Source organism: Marmota marmota, unplaced genomic scaffold (genome assembly GCF_001458135.2).
Source record: "Marmota marmota marmota unplaced genomic scaffold, marMar, whole genome shotgun sequence".
In the NCBI taxonomy this organism is placed as follows: Eukaryota; Metazoa; Chordata; class Mammalia; order Rodentia; family Sciuridae; genus Marmota; species Marmota marmota.
The window spans coordinates 17,613,091-17,637,782 of NW_025999842.1; the positions used below are offsets into that span (position 1 = coordinate 17,613,091).

At 33.7% G+C, this 24,692-nt stretch overlaps 2 protein-coding genes across 9 annotated transcripts in view; one reads left to right on the forward strand and one right to left on the reverse strand.

Moving 5' to 3' along the window:
* The window catches only part of Klhl32 (kelch like family member 32), a 192,128-nt gene extending 185,135 nt beyond the window's left edge, over window positions 1–6,993 (forward strand). For all 3 annotated transcript variants that reach the window (XM_015499464.2, XM_048811362.1, XM_048811554.1), the window contains one exon: window positions 5,558–6,993. In XM_015499464.2, coding sequence (XP_015354950.2) covers window positions 5,558–5,719 — 162 coding nt within the window. In that variant the 3' untranslated portion in view covers window positions 5,720–6,993. The remainder of the gene's footprint in view (window positions 1–5,557) is intronic.
* Window positions 6,994–12,957: 5,964 nt separating this feature from the next.
* Mms22l (MMS22 like, DNA repair protein) overlaps window positions 12,958–24,692 on the reverse strand; it is a 113,080-nt gene continuing 101,345 nt past the window's right edge. For 5 of the 6 annotated variants that reach the window (XM_048811826.1, XM_048811747.1, XM_015499477.2 and 2 more), the window contains 4 exons: window positions 22,868–23,031; window positions 16,535–16,631; window positions 15,012–15,179; window positions 12,958–13,297 (listed from right to left, as the gene is read on the reverse strand). In XM_048811826.1, coding sequence (XP_048667783.1) covers window positions 13,207–13,297; window positions 15,012–15,179; window positions 16,535–16,631; window positions 22,868–23,031 — 520 coding nt within the window. In that variant the 3' untranslated portion in view covers window positions 12,958–13,206. Of the gene's footprint in view, window positions 13,298–13,318; window positions 13,677–15,011; window positions 15,180–16,534; window positions 16,632–22,867; window positions 23,032–24,692 lie in introns of those variants that run through there. The other variant, XM_048811794.1, reaches the window with a different exon arrangement.

Consider the following 24,692-nt stretch of genomic DNA (forward strand, 5'->3'; position numbering starts at 1 on the left):
TCAGGATCTTTAATAATTTAGAACTTTCCAAGCTTTTTATTCTCCGTGTTGTCTAAGTTTTTGAAATTATAAGCATCTCATTGTGTTATCTTCAGTTACATCTCCCGCTCATTCATAATATTGTTTGCTTTTTTTCCTCCTGATTTTACTTGTCAGAGGTTTGTCTGGAAATTCTGACATACTTTTATCATTCATATAGATCAAGCAAAAAAAATGTCAGCAAGGAGAGGTTAGATATGAAAAATACAGCTAACAAGCTTGATGGAATGAATGTGAATTCTAGAGTGAACAGTTAGAATACATTTTTTCTTAGTATACATGAAGCATTTACAAAAACCTGTCATGTGCTTCAAGTTAAAAAAAATTTTCAATAAATTTCAAAAATTAAGTATGATTTAGTTTGTACCTCTAATGCAATGCAATTAACTTCGAACTTAGCAACAAGTTGTGTAAACCCTTGTTTATCTGGAAATAATTAAACCCATAGCCACATAACTTATGGGCTAAAGAAATCATAATAGAACTTAAAAAAAATTCCCAGAACTGTGTGTAAATGAATACATAATTACATTTGTGACATAAATATAGCTCAATACATTAGAAAATGAATAAAAAAATAAACTCAAAGAACATAGTAGATGATAAAAATAAGAGAAAATTAATGAATAAGGAAATGATGATATAATGGAAAATTATAAATCACATACGAAAAAAGAACATAATATTTGATGGGAGTTAATGAAAGGCTGCCTGGTATCTGCATAACAACAAATAAACTGTTCTCCTCAGGGTGCTTCTAGTCTTCATGCAAGCACATACTTGACAGCTTTCATAGTTCTTTAGCTATTTTTAATTTTTCACTTTTCAGAATTGGTGACAACATTTGAACTGGGCTACAGGCAGAGCTTTACAGTGCTGGACCACTTTTTTTAAGTGGCTTTGAGACCTTGTGTTTGATCATTTTCACAATGGAAGCAAGTCTGGTTTATCGCGAAGTAAATTTGAAAATTTCAGATATATTTTTGGGCATATTTCTACTAATTTTAATATTAAATTATCTCAAGGAATAGAAAACAAGTTGAAGCTATAACTTAATGAAAAAATAATGAAAACTCACTATATATATCAAACTTAGAGGACCAGAGTGCTCCTGTATTTTTTAAAAAACCCACACCTCCTGTTTTAGAATAGTCTTGAAAGTTAGGTTGAAGACATAGAAAATTAAGAAGCAAAACAAAACTTCATAGTCACATCTTTGGTTTTGTCCCCAAAGAGCTTTTCTTTAGAGCACTCACTAATGATATACACTAATTTATTGCTAATGATTTCTGGCTGTTCTCAAACAAGCAAACTTATCCTCAGGAGATGAAAGATTGTGGCAAGTGTACCATCATCATCATTATCATGGTACTGGGGATTAAACCCAGGGGCATTTAACCACTGAGCCACATCCCCAGCTCCCCCCTCCCCATTTTTTTTTCTTGTATTTTATTTAGAGAACAGGGCCTTACTGAATTGCTTAGGGCCTCGCTAATTTGCTGAGGCTGCCTTTGAACTCACAATCCTCCTGCCTCAGCCTCCTGAGCCGCTGAGCCCCCATGCCTGGCTGTTTAATTTTATTTTGAGACAGGATTTGCTAAGTTGCTTGGTGCCTCCCTGAGTTGCTGAGGTTGGCTTTGAACTTGTGATCCTCCTGCCTCAGCCTCCGGAGCTGCTGGAACTAGAGGCATGTGCCACTATACCAGCAGTATTATCTCCCAAGTATATTTTCAAACCACTGAGGATATCATGAGTATTCTCAGGATTAAGGTGATTCTAAAAGTGGAGTCAAGGACATATTTAGCTATTTTTTGATACAGGGGAATGAACCCAGGGGTGCTTTACCACAAAGCTACATCCAGTCCTTTCTAATTTTTATTTTGAGATAGGTTCTTGCTAAGTTACTGAGGATGGCCTCAAACTTGTGATCCTCCTGTTTCAGCTCTCCAAGTCACTGGGATTACAGGACTACCACTGTACCCAGGTCAAAAATGATTTTAATCAGTGTCTGTATTAGTGAAGTATTTCACCTTTGAGATTATACAACAAAATATCCTATGTATTTTTTTTTTAAGTCAGTGCTATGGGTAATTCTATATTCAAAAGCCATTTTGATGAACAGAACCAATCCTTTTGCAAATTCTATATTTATTCCCTTGGCTGGCACACTGGTCCTACAAAGTATAGGTACATTTTAAAAATAAGTTTTTAAAAGTCTCTACTACTGGGCAGGGATTGTGGCTCAGTGGCAGAGCACTTGCCTAGCATGTGTGAGGCACTGGGTTCAATTCTCAGCACCACATAAAAATAATTTTAAAAAAGCCTGTTGATAACTAAAAAAAATTTTTTTAAAAGAATCTTTACTACTAACTAATGTAAGTGAGTATATGGATAACAGACTTATCATGTGCCTTGTATTTTAGTTTTAACAACTGGTTACTAGTTGTAATATTCTTTCTGAACTAAGGCTCAAATGTTTTATTTTATGGGTGACTATTTCTTTTGATGCATTAAGAGTATTATATTAATGGTTGGAGACACTTACCTGTTTGAAAGCAGGTCACTTGATGGAAAATAGCCAATAGGAGAAGTAAGACAACGGGATACTGAAACAACATTTATGAGAAAACTGTGGCTAGACAGTAGAAGTCTCTGAGTGCAAAACAGGGAAAGTAGAGGGCAGTGATGGTGAAAATCATATGCACACTAAAAATACCTGAGTTTAAAATTTTTATGTCATAAATAATAACTATATAATCCTTAACCCAAGATTGACACATCATTAATCCAAGAGCATGGCCAATAAATAAAGATCATAATGAAATAGATCAGAAACTGTTTCACTAACATGGAGAAGGATTAAATTATTTTCTTTTCCCTTGAAAATGCTAGTCAATAATCTATCCCAGTAGATGCTCCCCTGGACCCTAATTCAGGTTCATCTAACAGTCATTTGTGGGATTCAGCCACGTGGGATGATGCATGAGAAAGCATGCTGTTGCATTTCCTGCTACTGCTCTTAGTACAGACTATGATTCATCACAAGGACAACTCGAAAGAGAGAAAAGCTGAGAGGCTCTTAATTAATACTTGTTTGAAGGTTGAGATCTGGACTTGTTAGTAATAAAAACTCATGGGAAATATTGGAAATAGGTTCCTGACAAAAATGAAGGTGTTCTTGTTTATTCTGTGGTCATGTAAGAAAATTTCTGGCACAGGAGTTTGACTCTAATCTGGTGTGCCACAGATGACAAGTAGTACATAAGGGGGCAGCTGTGCAAGTGTGCAAGTGATTAGTCTGTTTCCAGATCACTTTTACTGTTCTCTTCATTTACTATTATTTTCTTTTGGCTGGAGATATGCTGCCAATCTGGCTCTGCCTTCTCCCAAATGCCTTCTTTCTGCCAGTTTAGGGGAGTGTTTTGGAGAAAAACTGCCAATGCTTCCTTTTCTCTTCTCAGATTAAATACATTACATCTGCTTAACATATGTAGTCTCTGTTGGCCCAGACAACTGGACAAAAGCTCTGGATTATTATCTTACTGTTATTTTGCCTTCTAAGCATGTACTCAGTTGGAGGGAGGAATATCATTAAGGCACGAAATCCAAGCTTTCTGGGTTGCATCCTTGAGCTCAGATACTCAGCGCCACCACGCAGTATTAAGTCACTTAATGTTGTCTGATTCTGTATTCTTTTCTGTAAATTGAAAATAACACCTAAACTTTCATAATTGTGATCTCTATTTTCTATATTCAATGAAATATTAATCAAAATCCCATTGAGATTTTCCTTTTCTCATGGGGTAGGCAAGTGATACTTGTCAAACTGATGATAAAATTTCTCTAGATGTTGGGTGCGGTAGTGCTGTAATCCCAGCAATTTGAGAAGCTGAGGCAGGAGGATCACAAGTTTGAGGCTAGTCTCAGTAATTTAGCTAAACTCTATCTCAAAATAAAAAAGGGTTGGGGATGTACCTCAGTGGTAAAGTACCCCTCCATTCAATCCCCAGTACCACACACACACACAAAAAGAAAGAAAGAAAGAAAAAAATCTCTAGGACAGTAAATGTATATGAATAACCAAGAAATATTTGAAAATGAATGGGGGAGACTTGCCTTTGTCAAAACAACTATAAATGGGATATTGCAAGAAACATTACTGAAACTGTAAATGGGATTCTGAAAAAGAACAGCATTTATATTTAGTGTTAAGATAAACTAGTTAGTATCTCTAATACTACTTACTAATGTCAGGACATATTGTTCAATAAATAGTTTGGGACAGTTAAATGTCCATTTGGGGAAAAAAAAAAACACATAGCTAAAAGTCTGGTTTTTCTTTTATTCTACCACTTAGTGATTTTTCCCTTTTATGAGCTTGGATCCCTTAAATTCAAGGGCTCCTTTTTATCTAAAATAATGCATTATTGCGTTAAAGGTTTATGAGTCAATCACATAGATGATAGATGAAGATGTGAGTAGACGAAAATCATTAAAGGAGTCTATCAAGAGGTTTGTGGTTGGATTTTGGTGGGTAGGGTGGCACACCTGTATCTAGAGTTCAGGTGAATGAATGGGACCAAAAGTGGATAGCAATAGGGCAATATCAATGACAAACTTTTATTTTAAAATCATAGACCCCGGGGCTGGGGATGTGGCTCAAGCGGTAGCGCGCTCACCTGGCATGCGTGCGGCCCGGGTTCGATCCTCAGCACCACATACAGACAAAGATGTTGTGTCCGCCAAATACTAAAAAATAAATATTAAAATTCTCTCACTCTTTCTCACTCTCTCTCACTCTTTCTTTAAAAATAAAATAAAATAAAATCATAGACCCCAAGGGAGAAAAAGTTTTAAATGAGATTAGAGGAAAGTCAAATGAACAGAGATAAAGATGATAGAGGGCTGGAAAGAGCCTAATAGAGTTGACACATGGAGGAGAGCAGCATTTTCCTTAGCAGGGAGGTGAAGTTGGATTCAGTTAGGTGACAGCAGACACAGTCTAACAGAAGCTGTACCTTATAAGAAAAGAGACAGAACTCCAGCTAGAAGTGGAAATAACCGGGAAAAAATTTCCAGAATCAACTGAACTAATTTTGAACCTGCTACTAAGCTGTTATAATATTTTACTATGTGCCAGATGCTCTGCTAGATATCACGTTTTCACGATAAAGCTGCAAGGTCTTGCATGTTTTCTTCATTTTATAGATGAGAATCTGTAAGCCAATATTATGACACTATCTACCAACTAGTTTGAACAAGCTATTTAATAAGTCTAAGACAGTTTTATTAAGCGAAGGTAATACTGCTAATCTCTTACTGAAGATTAAATGTTTATAAACACACACACACACATATTACCTATAAATATGTACACACAGTCTAACACTTAGTAGGAACTTAATAAATATTTCTGGTACCATCCTAAGGTATGGTGATGATGGCATGACCAAGTTTAGGTTCAGGCTTACTTTGGGTATACAGCTTTAAATAATCATCATCTCTTCTTATTTTGTAGGTATTGGATGTAAGTAGAGAAGGCAAAGAAGAAGTGTTCTATGGGCCTACACTCCCTTTTGCTTCCAATGGAATAGCAGCATGCTTCCTCCCAGCCCCATATTTCACATGCCCTAACCTTCAAACTCTTCAAGTGCCTCATCACAGGATTGGCACCATCTGAAAGCCAATGCTCTGTTAATAACTATCATACCAGGCGGAAAAACAAAGGGTGACTGTTGGATACTGGGCATGAAGAGCCTCAGTGCTTAATGCTTCCTTGTTTTGTGCTATAGGTCTTATATTCACATAAATATTAGCAAAAAAATGAACAATTTTCTAAAATACATTATTGAAAACTCCTGTCACTCTTCTAAGTGTATGTCAACATACAATACAATATGTATGACTTTTACTGTGATGTAGCTTAGTGTCAACTTAATGGTACATTATTGTTCCATGGGTCTTTAAAACATTCTTTATATACTTTTTCTAATCAGTGCTGTCTAGGACAATATGACACTGTTGGTAATGCAGTTAATTTCACACAATGGCATCAATGATCTCAAAATCTTCCACACTTACTCCCTTTACTACTCAAACATGAGCTTCTAATTCTTCTTTTTAAAGTTTAACATTATGCAGCCCTGCTCAGTAGAGAGTCAGCATTAGGACATCATAAATTTTTAAGTGCCATATTTTATTCAAGGTGATGCAAATAATAGAAGTACACTGGAACAGCAGTTGGAATATCCAGAATTTTTGCCTTGGTTACTCTGACCTTGAGCCAGAACTTTTTGGTACTGTAGTCTTCCTACCTTTTAAGGAGGATCATTACTGATTTCCATACTAATTCAAAAGAATGTTGTGAGCATTAGGCAAATGCTCTGAAGTACTTCCCCTAAGAAAAAAAATGCTACTCAAATTATGAGGCATTTCACAATCTTGAGAACCCTGTAACTGAATCAGATTACTTTTATGTTTAGAAATTACTAGATAGGATTTGGAAAACATGCTATGAAATAAATGATTCTGAAAAGCATGTGAGACATACACCTTTTCGAACCAGAAAAAAGAACGTTTACCAATACCAAAGATATCTAAATTTCTAAAATCCCTGCTCAAATAATAACTCTTAAATTAAGTCTCATTTTAAATCACTTAGTGAAAAATGACATTTTAAAGCTAAAAAAAGTAGTTGTACTAATTATGGTACCATAAAGTGCTTTGACATAAATTTGAACTTAGAATTGGCAGTTCTAATAAAAGTTTTCCATTTTGTTAAAGGTTATGTCAATCTTGAGGGCTTGTGGGAATTTTCACCACCACTGATACATATTTTATTACGACCACTTTTAATAATGCATAAGAATTCATTTTTAGGCTAGGTTTTTGGGTTTGCTTTGTCTATGACAAGAAAATAAATAAAACAATAATCACATTTGAACATAAATTCAACAAGTGTAAGTGAGTTTCTTTTTTCCTAATCTCACCAGGACTTAAGGTCATCTATATTAAAAGGAATCCTTTACTCTGACCTTTTTCCTTCAGCACTTTAATCATTTTGACATTGACATTTTCTATAAGTGAGGAATTGCTTTTTATTCACATAACCATATTTAGTAATAAAAATGAATAAAAAAATTTTATCAGAAATACAGAATCCACTGACTTTATACACTCTTATAAGATACCTAAAACATTATTTTAAAAAATATATGGACCTATGCAATCTCCTTAAAACACAAATTTTTCCTCCAGCAGTTTACCCTTAACCCATTAAAATCTATTTGTAGAACCAGACTCTACATCCAGGGAGTGAAAGGGAAATGGCCTAAGAATAATCTTGCCTGAAAGATAATGGAAAGGTAGACTTAGACTACCCTTTATTATTTCTGGACAGATTTCTAACTCTCAAATAAAACAAACCAGCATATATTATCACATCCTCCTTGGTGATCCTTATAAAGTATTATTCACTAATGTAATCTAGTATTGAAGTCAGAATTTTAAAAAGTTTTGCATAGAGTTGAATGCATCTTTTACAGTAAGCTATAGCCAAACAGTAGCATCAAAAGTAGAATATTTCTTTTCTAAAGAGAAAAAAACCCAGATTGCTTAGAACTAGGCCCTTTTACTCGAAATTATCATTAATCAGAAAAAAAAATTCTATAAAACCATTTGGTTGGTCATATAAGCCAAATTCCATTAAATTGTTCAAATATAATATTTTCTATTTAAATATCCTGATTTATCTTCCATTTTGAGTCTGCAAAATTAAAGGCAATTATATTGCATTTTAATTTCTACAGAAACCCCTAAGACTTCCAAAGATTAAAACATCATTTAGAGATTTTAGTTTAAAAACAGAAACAAAAAGTAGTACCACACAGATCTTAGTAGAATATTCTCAGTGTTCAAAGAAAAATGAGCAAAGACATAATTCTCTATAAAAATGTAAATGTTAAAATGGAGCAACATTCCTTAAATCTGTAAGAACAAAATGCCTTTTAGGTTATGATTAGGGTACTTTTCATACTTTTTTCCCCATATTTTCCTCACACCTTAAGTACATGTTTATTGTACCCCCTTCAGCCTCTGCAATAGCTGAAACATTTTTATCATTTTACCACAAAATGTAAAAGCAACAAATTATTTCTCCAGGTAATATGGCTTATTTTTAGTTTGCTTTTCAAATAGTGAATCTGTTATAAAAAGGAAGGAAGTTGAATAATCATGGGAATAATTTACGTCAAATATATAGATTTTATAAACACATAAATTTAATCTTTATTATAGGTACAAATAGCTTATAACTCTGCATATAAAATAAGAATGTCCAAATTTTTTTCTAAAAGCACAATTCACAAATGCAATAAACTGAATATCACATACTAAACATTCTAACAAGTAAAAATTGGTCAATTACAATCTGATTTTGGTAACCTTACCCATACAGGTTATCACAGAGTGAAAACACAACTCTAATTAAATATGTGAAAGAATATGTTATTTTGCTAACTTCCCAAATCAACTGTTCTAAACAAATAAAGCATATTATTTATATTGGTATCCTACACTCTTACCTGACAAGGTAAAGAGATCAGTTTCTGGAAGATGTAGGTTGTTGTAAAATGCTATCAAAAAGTAGTGGCTTAGTATAGACAATACAACTTTTGATGAGGTTTCTATGATATTTACCTCTGATCTTTTAAATATGAGTGCTATGATATTATGTAGGATTTAGGGACAGATTTCTAAAAGGGTTTCTCAAATGCAGAAGCTTAACTGGTAAAGATTTTTTTAAGTACATGGGAACAGGTTCATGCAATTCTTTAAGAATAAAGAAGCTTTAAAAACTGTAATAAAGGGCTGGGGTTGTGGCTCAGTGGTAGAGCACTTGCCTCACGTGTGAGAGGCACTGGGTTCAATTCTCAGTACTGCATATAAATAAATGAATAAAATAAAGGTCCATCAACGACTAAAAAAATATTTTAAAAAACTGTAATAAAGCATTGTTCAATGGGTAATAAAACCCATGAATGGTCTAAGACCTACAAATAATTTCTTAAATAGACATTGATATAGGAAAAGTCAAATACAGTCACAGATCACATAACAGAGATACATTCTGAGAAGTGCATCATTAGGCAAATATCAGAGTGTACTGACATAAACCCAGATGGTATAAATCAGTCACTTGATGTGACATCTTGATGCAGTCAAGAGATGTGACAAACAGGAGATGTATGAGGCTGTTACCAGTGTAACATGACACCCTATTTTACAGTAATCATTTTTAAAATAAATGTTCTAAAATAATGATTAAAAAGTATAGTATAGTAAATAATATGCCAGTAGTAGTCATTTATCATTATCAAGTATTATGTCCTGTACATAATTGTATGTGCTTTACTTTTATGAGTGGCAGTAATGTAGGTCTGTTTACACCAGCATTACCACAAACAAGTGAGTTATGTGTGGTGCTGTGATGACACAGTGACTCTATCACTAGGCCACAGGACATTTTTAGCTTCCTTATAATCTGATGGGATCACTTTGGTACATGTGGCCCATCACTGACTGACATGTTAAGAAGCACATGACTGTATACTTAAGAGAATACAGGTAGAGACATACAAGTTTTAAACTATGAAATTCTTCTAATGCAAATGAACTCAACACGGAATGATTTTTTGCATAGAGAGGATCCTCCATGTCTTTTTTCCCCTCCCCTATGGAAACCTTCTAATTAAATGTTAACTAAATTGAAATTTAAATCATAAGCAAATCCTAATGTCTGATTTAAAGGATGAAAAATCCTTTCATCACTCTGTTGCCCTTCAATCATCTTTTACATCCCATTTGGTATTTTATAGATATTATTTGAGTGGAATGCTCACAAATCCAAAGTGTATATATTTTTTCTTCCTGTTTAAATGTCCTAAGCTTCTGTATAAATGAAATGTATTTCATTTTGATTTTTATAAAGTATGGTACTCCCAGCATGAATGAGACCGAGAGTACAATGGACATGGCATCCAGAGAAAACAGCTAAATCTTTTGTTTGGAAAGTGTTAAGTCTGATAAACAAAAACAAAAACAATTCAGTCAAAATGGCAGAAAAGCTCTAGACTAAGGAGTCTTAACATCAACTTATAAACAATGGGAAGTTTTTGGAGGTCCTGCAGCTGACAACTAAACAAGAAAGTAGTATTTTAGGAACACTGATTTCAGAACAATGTGTAGGATAAACTGTAGAAAAGGGGACCAGAGGAAAAGAGATGAAGAGATTGTAGTGATCCATGGCGGGGTGTAGGGTGGTGAAGTTTGGATGCAAGGAACTGCAAAAAATAAAATAAAATAAAAAAATGCCCAGGAGCCTGTATAGGCCATCAACTGAAAATTGGGAGCAATCAAAAATCTAAGATGCTTCTGAAGTTTCAAGGCCAAGTATCCTGGGAAAATAGGATATTCCCAGGGTAGAAAATGAAAGCAGGAGCTAGTTTGGGCAGCTTAACATACTGCCTCTTAAGATTTCAGGAAGATGCAACTAGAGAGATTTAAAGAGAAATTAGCACTAGAAATATATCTGAGAGATAAAGTCATGAACTAGTATTATCAGCCCACTACTAAAAGGATGTTGGGGCAGAACAGAGGAAGAGGATGGGAAAGAAGACTTCTGGTACTCTCAAGACACAGTAGAAGTAGGAAACTTTGCTGAGGAACGGATGGGAAGATATGGGGAAATGTGAACATCACAGAGATGCCAAAGAATGTGAGAAATGAACACACATTCTCATATTTGACCAAAAGAGTTTGTAATGTAATGTTTACATTACAGTGGTAAAAGAAGCAGCCTCAGAAATGACAGGGTACTTATGGGGAAATGAACATTAGAGAAGCGGGCATAAGGTGAAGTCTGGAAGTAGAAGAAGGAAAGATTGTAATAATAAAGGATAAGAGGAGATTTTCAAGAAAAAGAACTGAGCCATAAATTTGTTTTTTCCCCAATTAAAAAAGCAGCTTCTTTAAAATTTGACTTACAGGGGCTAGGGTTATGGCTCAGTGGTAGAGTACTTGTCTCGCACATGTGAAGCACTGGGTTCAATCCTCAGAACCACATAAAAATAAATAAAGGTATTGTGTCCACCTACAACTAAAAATATATTTTTTAAATTTTACTTATATGTAAATAAAAAATGTGTATGTATGTTATTATAGTCTTTTGTTGTTATTGATTTTTAATTACAAACTTCAATTACTCTTAGTATTTACAGATATATGCCCTAATGAAGGATTCCATAACAGTTTTTCTTATCCCTTGAAAGTTTTATACTGTAAATTCTAAAATTGTCCTTGGGGGAACCAAAAAAATGAAAATAAAAAAATAATAACTCACCCCTCTTGAAAAGATATTGCCTTAAAGAGTTAAAACTCCTTTAACTGCTGGTACTTGCAAAGCATACATTATTAGTTTAGTAAGTCACTATTATAATGAAGAGAAAATTATTGTTATGAACTCTATTAAGCAGGCTTAAAGAATATTCCATTTGTGACAGCTGACTTTGGGGAGAAACAGACCATTTATATCATGAAAATAACAAATAACAGCTTTGGAACTCACAAATTACAATTAGGCAACAATTGTAACTAGAGAATGCTGATTGCTTGCTTGCTTGTTCACCTTATTTGTTTATTTATATTTATTTTTAACATTTTTCCACTTGGGGGATGGAACCTAGGGTCTCACACATGCTAGATAAATGCTAGATAAATGCTCGACCAGTGAGCCACACACAACCTTAGCCTCTATTTCATTTTAAGATACTTTCTGAGCCAGAAAAGGGTTAAAAAGTTTTCTTGAAGGATTAATGTAACCATGATAAAGACTACAATTCTAAGAAAGAAAGAAATTATTTCAAAGTTAAACATGACTTGTAAAGACACATTGAAAAAAAAGTGGGCTATGTCATTAGAGAAAGGGAAACAAAATTGAAAGATGTTCTTTACTTTTATCATGTATGAATAATGTAGCAATCATATAAGTACACCATGATGTAGAGGAAAACATTTTTACATATATCATTTCTCTGATTCCCATAATAGCATTGTGAATTTTGAACATGATTATTTTTTCTCCATGAAGGAATTAGGCTGAGAAATGGTAAGTAACCTGTACAAGGTCACAAGTAGAGCTGGGTTAGAGACCTATGTGGGTTCCTAACACTAGGACTGAAACTTTACCACATCAAGACCAACTGGTAAAACACAATCTGGATGAGAGTTAAAAAGTAAAGAAAAAATAGTTATGAAAGGAAACTAAATTGGTTCTCTAAACTTACAAGATGCCAAATTATACAAGCAAGGATAGAGATCAGCTGACTTCTTTACTTTTATGTAATCTTAAGAAGTTTCCAGAATATTTTTATTTATTCTTTTTTTCTTAAAGACTCATTTTTTTCCACCTGATGTCTTTTAATGACAACTCCAAGCTAGATACTTTTGGAATAAGTTTAAAATCTTTTTAGGTATTATCTGTGTAATCCTTAAGTCAGATTCAGCCTGAATCCTAAGAGAGTTAAGTATACTTTGTAAGGGTTTTATTTATTAACTTGCCTCACACATAGTATAAAGGAAAACAAATATGCATCTCTAAACACCCACCTCCTCTAACAAAAACAAAAACAAAACATACCACCAAAACAAACAAACAAACAAAAAAAAACACACAAAAACAGAGCAGATCAGCCAGGTAATTTGAAAAAGTAGCCTATTAAAACAGAAGGTGTAAAAAAAAAAAAACCCAACAACAACACCCACACACAAAACACATCAATCACAAGACAGGACATCACATTATAGTAAAAAGTCCATGGATGTACCAGAACAAACCCGCATAGTACTCATACACAGAAAACATTTCCAGAAAAGGCTTCTTTAATTTAGTTTAACCAAAATTTCTTCAAACTAGATTACAGTTTGGCAAAGCTCCAAGGATCCTATTACATAGTTACTAATTAATCTTTATTTCCTTATTTATATATTTTATACTTATATAAGAAAAAAATCCCAGAAAGCATTTTTTAACAGATCATTATATAATTAATTAAAAGTAGGAGATGGATTAGTTCAAAGTAGTTTTAGATGACAAGCAACAGACAGGGTGATTCACAAAATATATGCATTGTCATTTTCCAATCTCTGCATCTCATCTTGTCCCATCTGTCCTAGGTGAGATAAAAGTTTTCTATAGGATTCCCTGTTTAAGAAAAAAGAAAAGAAATAAAATATACTTATTATCTTTTTCAGCATTTTTCCACTTGAATATTTACAAATTGAAACCTGTCTGTGGGTCTAACTATCCATCCATCCATTCATTCATCTACCAGATTTATTAAAACACTTTTAAAAAAAGGTACTTTGTATATTTTGTGAGTAAACCTAGATGTTAGGATTAATTCAGTTTTTAAAAGCATGATTGATATACATATATATCAAGTATGGATTAAAAATGACACATCAAAGTTTACTAACCATCTGCAATGACATAATGCTACTAGGTAATGAAATATAATCATGAAATAACTTACAGATAGGAATGAATGGTATGCTTATAACGGGAAGACTTGTTTTGAAAACTAAAAATGAAAATAAAAGTTTTATAACCATAAAACAGAACAGTATAATACTTTTAGTATACGCCCTATTTTCTTCTTTATCTTCTTAGAAATAACAAAGTTTGAAACTAAAATATTGTTGCTCCTATTAGATTCTCTAGTATTTCCCTGTATCTGAAATGTGTTTTAGATTTATTGTGCCTGGCAGTTATTTCATTAGACTAAATATCTGTGCTATTCAGAATTGTTAAAACCAACCCTCTCATGTTCCTGCTTGCAAAGTAGTACAATAACAGAACACTTGTTCCCAACAATGTACTATGTTAGGATGTTTCATGTAATCTCTTCAGTTTTTTCATTTGCATGAGCTTGTTTAATGACATGACAATGAACATCATTTCTTTAAAGCTATGATTTAAAGTGACCCAATCTTTTCTCTCTGGAAAATAAGAGGCTAGCCACGTTACTGTGTAAGAGAAGAAAAGAGATGTTCTACCTTAGCACAGAAAAACTATTCCCTGACCCTCCTTTTTAAAAATTTCCATTTATTATACTGAAAGATGCAGTCCATTCGTTTGCTAAAGCTGCAATCAGTATAGTCATGTCTCCAAGAATGGTCTCCAATATGACATTATACAATTAAAATTTCTCAACTAAAACCTGGAACATGCATGTTTATTAGATTGTGCATGTGTACACAGGAACACAATTAAAAGCATTTGATTCTATAATAAACTGTAGGACATAAGAATCCTAGTGTGAGTACTGACTGATCTAAAGTAATCTCTTTAGGAAATATAAACATATTCCTACAGAATTATATTTCTCTAAATATCCAGCTATTTGGTTGGGTTATAAGTCTATAAAAAATTTTTTAAAAAGTCTTATCTATCCCCCCCCCCCAAATCTGTTTTATCTAATTGGGTTACTTACCTTTATCATATGGCTATGCATGATAAAGTTGACTCAATAAATCTAGCGTCCCTCAAAGGATTATGAATTGGCACTATGGGTTTTATAAAATAAGATACATGAGGCTCTGAAACCCACTTCACGAAGAGAAACACACGTGTTTTGAGCAATAGTAGTTCTACTGAAATACAGAGCTTTCTAATATGGTCTTTGAAAGGAAGTACACAAGAAAGGATGTGTGGATTCTGCTAAGTTTGTTGATAAACCACAGTATTTTTTAATCACACTTTACAAAACTGATAATAATCCCAATATTGAAATATTTTTCAACTGAAAAGAACACATCCCAAATTTTGGGGAATGAGAAAATAGCCATGTTGATAAAATGAAATACAGATTTCATAAACATTGTCCAAAAGAATGCAATTAAATGAGCAAACATACCTTTGTTCAATATTTTTGCCAAGGCCCCATTTCAATTCCGAATCCTTCAGAGATTGAGTGAGGGTAGAAATCAAGGAGATGACAACCTGCTGCTTCAGTGTTGCTACTATCTCTAAAATGCTGTAAACTTGATGACTGTATCTTACACCATAATCCTGGATAAACTGCCTGTGAAAGTAAAACACATCACTCAAAATTCTGGAGTTATTCTTTGAGTTGGTGCCTACATTGCAGTCAGCCATAGCCTAAGCACAAAAATGATCACTTCATGTAATATTATCATGAAAACTATATTTAACATGGAGACTACTATTAGTACTTTAAAATAGAGGACAGAAATGTCCTATTCCTGTGTCATCCAAGACCAGTGATGGTACTGGGGATGAGGAAGGAGCTGGAATCCTAGGAGGATAAATTAAGGGGAAAAAAATCTAATTCCAGAGACTCTATGCTATACTTTCCGCATTAAAATGAGGGGAAGCAAGAAAGAGTGTGGAACACACCAAAAGGGAGAAGAAAGTCAGATATCCTTCGTATCTCTGGATAAACAGTATGCTAACAGGGAAAGCAAAATATTAAAAATAGACCTTTATTTTCTTTAAACTGAACAGGAGACTTAATACCAACAGAAGCCTTTATGAATAAAACTATCTTTTAACCCTAAAATTTTCACATCCCATCGACAAAATGAAAGCCATCTAACATAATAAATTGTAGATAACAAACATGGAATCTTTGATCACATAAAATAATTTTCCCTCTCCTTGGACTCCACAATCTTCACAAATCCACAAATGGATCACAACTTAAATAAACTGAATAGTAGATATGTGCCAAAATATAATGAGAAAAAAAACTGAATCAACAAAGATCCAACATAGAACAAAGGAAATGGACCCTAAATTATTTGTTACGGTGGTAGTAAGATAGAGATATTTATAATGAGGGTAAACTTATAAACCTTGATAAAGAAATATTAAAAAAAATACTGCCCTCACCGAAAGCATAAGACTCTAAAGGGGACAAGGCAGGAAAGAGGAAAAAAGTAATTCTCAAGTGGCACTGTTATTCTTATGAACAACAAACCTATTCCTATAAAGTCCATACCTCACAAATTAAACATAAGAGAGCCTTCTGAAACTAAAGGATCTAAAGCAAACCAGAAAACCAAGGACATATCCTTTTAAACTGTACACTGAGCAACATGCTTAAGCAAGCTCCGGAGCCCTGTGCACATGCCATCATGACTCCTGTTTCTCACCTTTTCTTCTCAAATACGTGCAAGAATCTTTGAGGAAATTCACAAGTCATTTCAAGTCAGCTCCCTTATCTGTTTCCCTGGCATTTTTATTTTTCAATAAAACAACACAATGTAACAAAACTACTGCCAAAAATACAATAATTGAAATACTATAAATAAGTAGTAACACATTATGTTTTGGATAATTAGTTATTTAAAAAACATGCTGGCTGTCAAATGGCTGGCAACAGTTTCCTTGCCAGTTGGCATATTTTCTAGTTACCTAAACACAGAAGTCAGCTGGGCGGCAGGTTCTCCTTCTGACCCCACTTGGCAGGCTTTTACCACGTACTGTAGGTTCTCGGTGGCCAGCCTTTTAACTAGGAGGAAAATTATAGCATTACACACTGTGTCTGAATTGACCATCTGGATCCTCATTTTTAACACTCTTAATTTAGAAAAAGATGTGTTTTCTTGAAGTATCTACATGTTTTTTTGCTAATTTTCACAATGAAATAGTTACAAATTTTGTTTTGTTCTAGAGTATACTGAAAATGTTTAAAAGTCTATTTTTGACTCTTAAAATTGAAAATAACACATGAAGATATGTTCTTCTCTTAGAAAGGTGTTCATATTCAAAAATACTACACCAACATAAGCCTGCACACACTGTTACACATTGACAAAAGAAAGCCCTTCAAACCAGCTGACTGATGATAGGCAGATTGATTGGTTTTTAATTTATAAATATATTCCTCCCATTCCTTCAGAAATACATAAAAAGCAAATCAGATACCACCTACAATCTATCTTCACTTAAAATTAGCCAAACATACATAAAAACTACTTATGTTATCTTCCTTTCAAAAGATAACAAAGTCTCAAATGAATATTTGTATTCTTTAAATATTTTAAGAAACACTTTAGAATTGTATGCTTGTATACAATAGTGCAAAAACATTCCTATAATTTGAATCTTAAATGTGTTCCCAAAGGCTCATGTGTTAAAGGTTTGGCTCCCCATCTGTGGTGCTATTGGGAGATGGCAGAACACTTTAAGAGATGGGGCTTAAGGGAGGAATTTGGGTCACTGTGGTGTACCCTTGAAGGAGATATTGGGACACCAGCCCCTTCCTTTTCCTTTCTTTTCTTCCACTACTATGAAGCGAACAGTTTCCTTTGTCATATGTGCCTACCATATGATACACTGAATCCCCACCGGCTCAAAGACAACAGAGCCAACCAATCATGGACTGAAACCTCCAAAATTGTGGTCCAAAATAAATCTTTCCTCTTTTTAAGTTGATAATCTCAGTTATTTTGTTACAGTAATGCAAAGCTGACTAATACAAATATCAAGAAAGAATACAGAAAACCCAACATGTTCTGAATGCTTTTGTCACGTTTTAGGCATATTAAATATATGTATCCAGGGGGGGTGGGAAACCCAGTGTTTTCTCTAAGAATAAGAAAAATTTTAGAAATTGTGACCCATTATAATAGGAATACAAAACATGATGAATATAAACTTAAATTAATTAATAATAAATAGGAGATAATGTTTTTTTATGGTATGAAGCTAGTAAATAAAGAACACAACAGTTTACAATCCTAGCGGCTCAGGAGGTCTCAACAAGAAGCCTCAACAGAAGGATTGCGAGTTCAAAGCCAGCCTCAGCAAAAGCGAGGCACTAAGCAACTCAGTGAGACCCTATCTCTAAATAAAATACAAAATAGGGCTGGGGATGTGGCTCCAGTGGTTGAGTGTCCCTAAGCTCAATCCCCAGAAACCCCCCTCCAAAAAAAAAATGTATACAATTCAAAGGTTTTAAGCATTTTCACAGTTTTGAACCATCATTACAGTCAATTTTAGAATATTTTCATTATCTCAAAAAGAAACTCTATTTAGTATCACCTGACTCCTCTTAATCAACTACTAATTTTCTTCTTCTCTCTATAGATTTAGCTATTCTGGGCACTCATATAAAAAATTGTGTTTTTGTTTGTTTTAAATGCCAACTTCTTTTACTTAGAATCATGTTACAAGGTTCATCCAAGTTACAGTATATATCATCAGTTTTTCATTTCCTTTTGTAGGCCAACTAATACTACATTATATGGATATATAAAAATTTTAAATTATCCATTGGTTAAAGGACATTCTACATTTTATTATACTATATACTATTGCTATGAACATGAATGTTCTGATTTCTATACAGAAGTGTTTTTGTTTCATTTCTTTCTCTATTAGAAAAGTATCTATTCATATCTATTACCCATCTCATTTTTCAATTCAGTTGTCTTTTTATTATTGAGTTTCGGAGTACTTTATACATTCCAGATACAAGTTCCTTATCAGACATCATTTGTAAATAATCCTCACAATCCTGGGTTGCCATTCCACTTTCTTCTTGTTATCCTTTGAAACATAATAGCTTTTAATTTTTATTAACTCCAATTTATCTCCTTTTTCTTTTGTGGTTATACTTTTGTTGTCAGCTCTAAAAATCTGTTGTCAAATCCAAGGTCAGAAAGACTTACCCTTATCCTATGCTTACTTCCAAGAGTATAGTTTTAGCTTTAAATTTAGATTTCTGATTTATTTTGAGTAAATTAGATGTTCATATAGAACTCATTATTGTTATACTCACTCCAGTTTTTTTGGTTACCTTTCTACATATTAATCTTACTGGACTTGTTTTGTAACAAAAATCATTTTTCCTTTCCTGATTTCAAATTTTTCTCCTTGCTTTAACTTTTTGAATCTTTACTATAATGTGTCTGTCTGTAGACGTCTTTGTGTTTTCCTTACCTAGAGTTAGCTAAACTTCTTGAATGTATATATTTTGGAAATCTTTAGCCATTATTTTTTTCCAATATTTTTTCTGTTCCTTTCTGTCCTCTTGGTTCACCTATTATACATATGCTGGTGTACTTAACGGTATCCCACAATTCTCAAAAGCTCTGTTCATTTTTTTTCAGTCTTCTTCTTTCTTCTTAGACTGTTTAATATATATTGATCTATCATCAAGTTTGCTGATTCTTTCTACTGCCAATTTCAATCCACTAGAGAGCCCTCTGGTAAACTTGCCAGTTCAGCTGCTATATCTTATCTCCAGAGTTCACATTTTTTCTTATAATTTCTCTTTATTCATATTCTATATGTGATATGACATTGTTAATATAATTTCCTTTATTTATTATGTTTTCTTTTAGTTATGTGACTATATTTAAAATAACTCCTATCACATCCAATGTCTGATCCTTTCTCTAGGAGTTTCTGTTGCTGGCTCCCCACCCAGTATATAAATTGTAATTTCTTTTCTTTACATGTCTTTTAATTTTTTTGGTAGAGAATTGGATATCTTTTCTTTTTTGGGTGAAGTCTACTCCTCCAATGGTATAATTGAAATGCCAAGTTGCTGATGCTTTCCCCCAGTGATGTAATTGGCAGGTTTCTCTTTATCCCTTTCTTTGATTACATCCAGCTGCTTAAAGCTCCACTGATTAATTTCTGGACAATAGTTCTATTGTTTTAAATAATGCCCTGGGGCATAAATTGCTTTACAGGCTGATCCAATCAAATTCAGGATCCTTTGACAGGATGCTTTATGGGGTCAGTGTCTGAAATTTATTCTGACCCAAGGGCTTTTTGTTGGCTTTTTCTTTTACTGATTCACTCAACCTGGCTGGTCTATAAATTAGTGTTATATCTCAGATGAAAATTACCAATTTCCCTAATGTATATCACCTCCATTTTCATTGTTTTTAAGAGTACTCAGTATGAATTTTTCCATATTCTGTTGCCAATGGAGACAATTATTTTACAAGAAATTCAAAACTCTTTTCTATGGCTTGTTTCTTGCTTGCTTCCACCCAGGCAAAAATCTCAGAGGTATATCTTTGGTGTTGAGCGTGAAGACAATGGTGCCTACTATTTTGTGCAACATTCATTTTAGGAGCTGAGAATCCAGGAAATAAAGGGAAATAGGCCTAAGACCTCTTGACTTGCTCTTCTTGTTATCAAACACCTGCCCCCAACGGTGATCAGGTCTTTCAGTGCTGCTGGACTCATTTATGGTCTGTCCCACTAATGGGGCTGAGCAGAGGACTGGAACCCCTACCTCTAGGCCATACTTACCTAGAAAAGAACTTCAGCATTAAGTAGCCAAAGCTACCTATTCATATCCTCATAAATATGAGAAATATTTGTCCTCTCTCTCCTAGGATGATATCCCTCCTTTTGTGAGCTAGGGAGAGAGGGAGCCATATATTCTTGGATTAAGTAGTCCTAGAATAGAGTTACTGCCTTGATGTGCTTGGAAGGAACAGGAGGGAGTGGTCTTGGTTCAATACCCGGGACTCTGGCTATTCTTATCACCTTTTAGTTCTTTCCTTAAATAAATGTTTCTCTATTTGTTGTTTATTCTTAATATCCTTTCCAGAGAATTTAAATGCTGTCTTTAAATATTTTTCACCTGGTTTGATGGTTAATTAGTTATGTTATTATGCTAACAGGTACAGGTTTTTGAGTAGACATGTTGTCAATACTTGTAGGCATATACCTAGGAGTGGAACTGCTGATTCATATAATAACTTTAGATTTCTATGATTTTTCAGGCTTTCCTTTTAAACACTGAGACCATAGGTAAGTCACAGAAAATTTTCTCTAAAACTTGCAAATCCACTTCATATTTCTCCTCTGGCTTATAGAGAATACAATACAGAGAATACTATATTCTAACTATATTGAACATGTGATCTATTTACTAGTTAGATGTGAGCTCTAACTAGCGGGCTCCTTAATGATAAAATGTTAGTATCATCAACAATGATTTTTTTGGGGGGCTGTGACTGTGACTCAGTGGTAGAGCATTTGCCTAGCACACATGAGGCATTGGGTTTGATCCTCAGTACCACATAAAAATAAATAAATAAATATTTTAAAAGGTTTAAAAAAAGACATTTCTTAAAAAAAAAAATATGATAGGTTGGTCAACACTTTATACAGTAGTACATCCCTTATCCTTGGATGATACATTGTAAGACAATTGCCCCAACTGTGATGCCTGAAACTGTGGACAGTACTGAAAACTACATATATTATGTTTTTTCTTATACATACAGAGGTACAATAAAGTTTAGCTTATAAACTAGGCACAGTAAGAGATTAACAAGACAAAAAGAACTATATACTGTAATGAAAGTTACATGAATAGGGTTTCTCTCTCTCTCTCAAAACATCTTCTTAATCTTTCAGCATTCTGTGGCTTTTTTTTTTTTTTTTTGGAATATCCAAATTGCTAGCATCACTACTCTAACACTTTGGGGGCCATTATTAAGTAAATAAGCATTGCTTGAACACACATTATGATGTCTATCTGATAACTGAGAAAACTACTAAATGACTAATAGGTGGGTAGCATATACAGCATGGATACACTGAACAAAGGAATGATTTATGAGATTGTATCATGCTTATTCAGAATGGTACAGAACTTAAAACTCAAGAATTGCATATTTCTGGAATTTTCCATCTAATCTTTTCAGACACTATTAAGAACAGGTAACTGAAAGAACATAAAGCCAAACTATAAGCAAAGGGCAACTGCTGTACTACCTGCTCTATGTTAGCAACTTTGTATTATACAGTACAATAGGATTTCATTGAAATTCAAAGTACACATAAGTTTTTAATGAGGTCAAAATTTCTAAAGAGTCAGAGGGCCATCACTGGATATTCTCTAGTGAGGAGAATGTTACCATGAATAACATGATTATATATAAACATAACACAACATTTTACACAAACCCAGAGTTGGGAGCATTTAAAATACTGAAATAAATATGGATTTTTAAAAATAGGCATACGTTTTTGAGATAAAACAGAACATTTCAAAGACTTGTTTGAGCTTTCTACTACCACTTTGGGCACTGCCCTCAGATTCTTCAGGGTATGCACTGTACTCATTTATCTTAGCAGTTGAAAGTACTTAGGCGGAAACATTTGAGATTCCCTGCCTTGAACAATCAAATTATAATGGTAAATACACACAAACGACCCTATTTACATTAAAAATTCCTTCAGGATTGAAGTATGACTCCTATTACATATTCCCAATAATCTTATTAAAGTGTTGACACTAGGGATTAAATAAGGGATATTTTAAGGCTGATGAGACTGAAAACAAAAAAACTAGAATCAAAGGATTCTCATAAGTTTCCCCCTAAATCAGCACAGATATTCTAGCAGAAACTGGGATAGAAGAAAGTACACTGGCCTCTGACCACTTGGTATTTGACAAATTGCATTTAGCATTGAAGCTAGATTAAATAAATAGTCTTTTAGATGTTAACATAGGAAGTAGTCCTTAAATAAACTCTTTCCTTCAAGGGAAAAACAAAATTAAAACAGACCGAAATATGTCAATTTTTAACCATTTTATCCCTAACCTCAACTATTAGTTGGTATTCATTCTTATCCAGGATATAGGAACATATAGAAAATAGCCATACAACCTTTTGTAACCACTCATTTAACTGACGGGAAAGAGTACTTTCCTAACTTGTAAATGGAAAACAATGACAAACACAAGTATATTCACAAACTAACCTTGGGGTTCATGGACCAACACCAAACATTGTAAGATGCCAGGAAGTAGCAGTTCAATATCACAAACATCTACGTCAGTTTCTTTGAAGAGTTGGAGAATAAAGACCAAAATGGAAGCTAAGCGAGGAGGGGGTGCTGACCCTTTAAATGCAAAGCAGGATTTCCTGAAAAGAAGCAAAATTTTATTTTTTCTTTTCTTTAAAATTTTCAATAGAGCCAAAAAAAATTACTATATACTGTAATGATACTGACAAATTTACTGTAATGATACTGACAAACGATACTGACAAATCCCCAAGTGGATAAGGCAAAGTTTAAAAAAGCATGTATATTTTACCATGCGATCTTCAAATATCACCTATTAGAAGCAATGACTGCACATCCTTTCAGTGTGCTATGATGGTCAAAACATAATACAGGGATGTATCATGAACTAAATTTAAAGCATCTGGCTTTAAAATGAATTTAACCAAACCTAACTGTTATTTTGTTGTTGTTTTTTTCTTTTCTAGTAAGTCTGATCTCCTCTCTCAGCTCCTCAAGGCTTCAACATTTTCTCTAATGTCAAATTTGCATAAATAAATTGCTCCTCACATTTATTTATTTAGGAATTTGAGAAGGTTCATATCTTTCTAAATAAATAAAAGTCCTGTTCTAGCAATCTGCTTCTTGCTCCAGCTTTACATCTTTCCTTTCTCCAGCAGGTAAAAGAATAAGAGAACTAGTTTAGAATTTTGTATCATCTGTCAAGGCAAGACAAATTTTAGCATTTTAGCTCAGCAGCGATTGTTAAGAATTTAATCTGACTCATCTTTGTATGCCCACTTCTTAGAATAGGTACTTGGTCATAGCAGGTGTTCAGGGTACATTAAAGTGAATAAATGAAAGTGAAAATGGTCACTTTCTAAAAAAAAGTCTAGAAAATCTGAAAATTTGTGAAATACTGCTAAATCTAAACTAGATATCAATACATGTTTGAAAACTAATGATAATCTACATAATGAGACACAGAAATCACTAAGGATTATAAACTCCTTCAGGAAAGGAACAATGTATAGTAATTGTTTCTCTTCCCCATGGCTTTTAACAAATACTGCATATTAGATTCATTCATTCTTTGAGGGTGGGTTTTGTCCATTTGTTCACTGCTGATTTACTAATGTCTAGAACAGACAATAATTGAGCACCTGGGATGTGCCAGGTACAAGTCTAAGAACAGGGATATAGATAAGTTTCTGAAAGCAAGGGACTCATCATCTAGTGGAGAAGTTAGATAAGACAAAAAAAGTTAAGTATGACTGTATTAAAGGTGCTTTAGCTAAGATCAGTACAGAATTCTCAGGAATTCAGGGGAAGAAGCTCTGACTCAGACGGGAGACTGCCAGAGTAGAGCAGTACAGAAGGCAGGAAATCACAGGGGGGCATCTTTGTATCTTTCCTGAGTATTAAACAAAAACCAAAACCCTTGGGGCTGGGGATGTGGCTCAAGCAGTAGCGCACTCGCCTGGCATGCATGCGGCCCGGGTTCAATCCTCAGCACCACAAACAAACAAATGTTGTGTCCGCCGAAAACTAAAAAATAAGTATTAAAATTCTCTCTCTCTCTCTCTAAAACAAACAAAAAAAATTTAAAAACAAAACAAAACAAAAAAAACCAAAACCCTGAACCAAAACCCAGGAATTGTTACATCTTGGGGGTCTTCAACTAGAAACCATGAGAAAAAACACTTCCACTGGATACAAGTAAATAAGAAAGTCCATTAATGCAACTAGGATCCTCAATAATGGGGCTTAAAACAGTTCTAAAGATTTAATTTCACTTTAG